At 41.2% G+C, this 4,977-nt stretch overlaps 1 protein-coding gene across 1 annotated transcript in view; it reads right to left on the bottom strand.

Moving 5' to 3' along the window:
- Positions 1-618: 618 nt before the first annotated feature.
- LOC101848325 overlaps positions 619-4,977 on the bottom strand; it is a gene marked incomplete at its 5' end in the record, with an annotated part of 18,063 nt that continues 13,704 nt past the window's right edge. Inside the window, 2 exon segments of the mRNA XM_005109678.3 lie at positions 619-1,422; positions 4,730-4,891. Of these exon segments, the coding sequence (XP_005109735.2) occupies positions 983-1,422; positions 4,730-4,891 (602 nt within the window).

Genomic DNA, 4,977 nt, shown 5'->3' with positions numbered 1-4,977 from the left:
CCCCCCCCCTTCTCATGACGTGTCCGATAATCCTTAACATTAACTTCAGTATCCCGCGTGTGAATCCCTAGTAGTTTGTTCTTTTTGTTTTCTGTAGGTGTTTTACGCCACGATCAACACAACTTAGATCATGTAGGAGGAGGGTGTGACTCCCTGTTTTGACATACTTGGAATGACTGTACAAAACACCACAATGAGCATATCCAAACAGTCTAAAATATGACAATATCAGAGTTACTTCAATTCTACAAATTGAAGGTCGAAAAACTGACTTCTTGTAGAGTAAAGGGCTAAAAATTCATAGCAAGGCAATAAAATCACGTACATGGGGAAAAAACAACCTTTTCATAGATAAAAGCGCGATTGAAACACCTAGAAAACTAGAACAAAAGTTGATACATCTAATACAGAAAAACCTTATGTTTTCCTTTTGTCACTAGAGGTAAAACAGGAAGTTCATTTTCAAAACAAAATCATCCACTTGTTAAAACAAAACATTGACCTTCACCCTTACAAGAGAGGTCAAGGTGAACAGCCTAATGCCCCCTGCAATGCAATGTTTCCTAAAAGGTCATCGACCGAGGGAGGGGGGGGGGTTGCATTGTTTGTCGTTTTTTTCTTTTACAATTTCTTAATATACCTTGGATCACAACATCAACAGCAGTAAAAGAAACATTGTAGGGTAGACGTATTTGCTATTTTATGGCGAGTAAGATTTGGACATTACAAACAATGGTTCCAAAACTGTTATTCTAACGAAGGCAGGCTTTTCCCATTAAAAAGAAACTAGCAAAGACAAAAAAGTACAATATATGTTATTTGATAAAGTGCAGTTAAGGTCAAAAGATACTTAATCAACAGTAAGAAATTGAACAAGTAAAACAGAAAAAAAAGAAATAGCAAAACGTTGTCTTCTGCACTACATAAGTTTATAAAAAACAAGCACAAAGATACTGCTGTTATTCTAAAATGGGCGGAGAATCTACGATAAGAAAATGGGCGGGGTGTAAGGTACAGAAAGTGGCGTGGTCGGCATCTGCACGTGACATGGGGAGTTGGGGGGCAGCATGATGGCTGTGGCAGCTGGAAGTGCAGGGCGGGGCTTGTAGGCGGGGCTTGACGCCTTCGAGCGAATGGACGCCGACGGAGGGGGCGTGGCTTTCGTCACAGACTGCGGCCGCCCGCCGAGCCCGCTTGGCGCCCTCTGATTGGACCGCTGCGTGACGGGCGGGGACTTGTTGGCAGCAGAGCCACTCCGGCTGTGTGACAGGGGCGGAGTCTTGTTGGCGACAGAGCCACTCCGGCTATGCGAGTGCGGGCTGGGGCAGAAAGGTCTCTCGTAAGAAGGCGGGGCGGGAGGCGGAGCCATTGCGGAGGGGGCTCCACCGTATTCGTCCAAAAGTCTGCCGATCAGATCCCTGTCTAGAAGGGGGAAGGTTGGGGGAGAAAGAAAAGTAACAGCTGTGCCACTGCAAGCCAAATCTGAGCTCACACCTCGATACCAACCACAGCAACAGTAACAACAATAACATTGTGAGAAAAATGCCAATAAAGCCAGCAGGACAAGGACAACAACAAGAGCAGCAGCAACAACAACAACAACAACAGCAACAGCAACAACAACTGCAGCAGCAGCAACAACAAAAAAAACACAGTGACAACAACGACAGCAACAGCAGCAGCAACAACAACAACAGCAACAGCAGCAGCAACAGTAACTAAAGAAAAGACAACAACAACAACAACAACAACAACAACAATAACAACAACAACAACAACAACAACAACAACACGGATACAATTTTCAATGAAAACAGTGACAATGTCAACAAAAGAAGGTGTGCAAAGGAAAAACTCCTTCAAGCTGTGCTGCACTAAAACGAACAAATCAATCCATGCATGTTTGCCTTCAGATTTCAAATGACTTTCAAGTTGTGTAACTAGTCTATCAATGGGGATTAGAATAGGATCATATGTATCATCATCATCATCACCCAGAGCCAGATCTGCGACAGAACATTGGTTTTCCATTCATTCCTTTGCTCGGATGCTCTCAAAAAAGCTACGTTTCCCTGATCTTTCCCTGTTTCCCATTTATTTAGGTTCCCTATGTATGTTGTTCTGGGTCTACCCCTGCCTCGCTTGCCCTCAATTTTGCTAGTGAGAGCTAGATGTTCAAGACCCTTATGTCTATTCAGGTGTCCAAAAAACAGCATTTGTCGTTTCCTGATTGTTTTTAACATTGAGCGTCCCACGTGGGCTTCATCAAGCACTACTTCATTTGATTTCTTTTCCTTCCACGATACTCTTAGCAGTCTCCTAAGAAACCAAATTTCTTTTGCTTCCATTTTATTTTCACTGTCTTAAGTGATTGTCCAGCATTCACAGCCATATAGAAGGGTTGACCAAACATAGCATTTCAGGACTTTCATTTTGGTGTTCATCGAGATGTTTCTATTTTTCAAGACTGGGCTCATTTTATTGAAACTAGCCTTAGCCATTGCAGTTCTCCTTTTTATTTATGTGGAACATTTGGCATCAGGTGTTATCATAATATATCCCAGATATTTAAACTGTTGGACTTGTTTGGTCTTTTCACCTTTGCAAATGAGTTTACAACTAGGAGTTGTTGCTTTTTTTGTGTGGATATTACCATGCATTCTGTTTTCTTTACATTCAACAATAATCCTTTACGTTCACTTTCTGTTACAACAGTATCTAGAAGCAATTGGAGGTCCTTTTCGGAGCCTGCAATTAAAACTGTGTCAGCTGCATACCTGATGTTAATATTTTCTCCATTTACTTTGAGGCCTGGACATTCTTCTATGTTTCTAATGATTGTGTCACTGTACATGTTAAAGAGGTCTGGTGACATAACACATCCTTGCCTCACTCCTCGCCCAATCCGCTTATTATATATTCACTGTATTCTCCATTAATTCGTATAGCAGCGTTTTGGTCCCAGTACAAATTTCTGATAATTCTTAGATATGTATACATATTATAATATTCAACATGGTATCAGTTTCGTGTTGGAATAAAGATCATTCGTTCCCATTCTATTTTCATCGTCTTCATATCTCTAGATCTAGTTATTGTTCTTCTACTAGACATGGCAAATGATGCTGTTCTAAAGTGAAAACTAGTTAAAAGAAGCAATAAGTAATCTAGGAAAATCAGAACGAAAGACTAAATTGCACGACAAAAAATTATTAAAAAGCTGCACAAAAAAACTGTGTGATGGTGTTGGAATAATAATAAGTGGGGGAAAAGGCGCATAGCCTACACTCCTACAGGCTGATGATTAGAGAGCGTCACAGGTAGGTCCTACTTTTTATCTTTCCCTCTGTTGTTTCTGTCTTTCTTACCTTTCCGCAACACTAAACTACCGTTATTGTGTAGATGTGTCTCTCTAAACTCAAACAAACATATTTGTAATATACCACGTTAAAAATAGGGACAAAATTAGCCATGACAAATAAAGCTTTACGAAATAAAACAATGATTTAAAATCAATACACGATACAAATGTTGGTAACAGTAAAGTTAAGTTTTGCCCTTCATGTCAAACTGTTTGACCTAATGTGCAATATCTGGGGTCACCATGAAAGTCACAGTGGGGTCACAGCTGTCTCAAGGTACAGGAAACAGCGGGTTGCGATCGCCGTAGACGTAGCTGTTATACTGTATTTTACTTTTAATTAACCAAATATTATTATAGAACGATGATCGAAAAACTAATTCATGACATCATCAAAACACACAAGATGTATTCACAATCCACTGACATTGGCGTGCTCACAATACTACTATAGATCTAGTCATAATCTATAACACAACTTCTTGTCCATAAATCTGGACTCTTTTTTATATTTACGGATAACTACTACTTAAAATCAGTATCTCTTTGATTTTATGCATTCTTCGATCAAAGGCAAATACATTCAAAATGTTTAAGATCAATCAGAAATTCTTTTGTGATGCTCGTTGACCAATGAAATTGCTATACCCATGTATACTGAAAAAACACTTGGGAGATGGGGAAACGGGAGGCCCAGTCCCTTACAAAGACAATGACCCATCTACATCATTAAAGTTTGAGTGAGCATGTGTGCGTGTGGGGAAGGGGGGGGGGTCAAAATAAGGAGATTTTGCTGAGCTGAGTAGAAGTACACTAGGAAAAGGCTTGAAGCCTTGAGGGAGCCTCCGATTCTTCAGAAAATTCCTTTTTTTTAATTTTCTTTTTTTATCCTTTCTTTCAGATGAACTCTTTGGAAAACGCCATTTGACAAATTGGTCGCTTTTAAGGACAAGCGGGCTAACCCAGATGTGGAGGTGGGGGGGTTCCAGAAATCTTGACCTACACCACCAAAAGCGGGCATTGCCCTACCTATAAGAGAAGTTTGGTTTCATTCATGTGTATATGGGTTTGGTTATAGAGAAAAACTCCCCTTGTTGTTTAAAGAAACTGAACAAGGGGCAAAAACTTTACCTTCGATTTTCTCAAAACAGCACCTTTCGGGATAGCCCCCTGGTGCTTAAAAGCGACCAATTGAGAATGGCATACAGTCAGTTGAGACATCAACACGCCAATAACCACACATCAGGGGATTGTGAACACAGCTCAAGCGTGTGCTGGTAAAGAAGCTGTCGTAAACAGTAATAAAAGAGAAAAAAAATGCCAGCAACAAAACAGCAAGAAAGGCATTCGAGGAGGTAGACCACTGACCTTGACCCACACTCTGCTGGTAGTACTTGCTGAGAGCCTCGGCCCCCAACTTACGGCCTACGTCACGGATCTGGTCCACCACAGGGCCGGCGTTGTCATTGTAGTGGCGGTCGTAGGTCGTACGTCCATTCACGCCGATCAGTCGTTTGTTGGCTGTGGGGACTAGGGGAGGGGGGTGGAGGGAGGGAAAAGACAAAGACAATTAATGGATTAGTTGATCACAAGTTTATTAGCCGTGGGTACTGGGG

Source organism: Aplysia californica, unplaced genomic scaffold (genome assembly GCF_000002075.1).
Source record: "Aplysia californica isolate F4 #8 unplaced genomic scaffold, AplCal3.0 scaffold00804, whole genome shotgun sequence".
Lineage (NCBI taxonomy): Eukaryota > Metazoa > Mollusca > Gastropoda > Aplysiida > Aplysiidae > Aplysia > Aplysia californica.
This window is presented reverse-complemented; position numbering and strand designations above follow the sequence as displayed.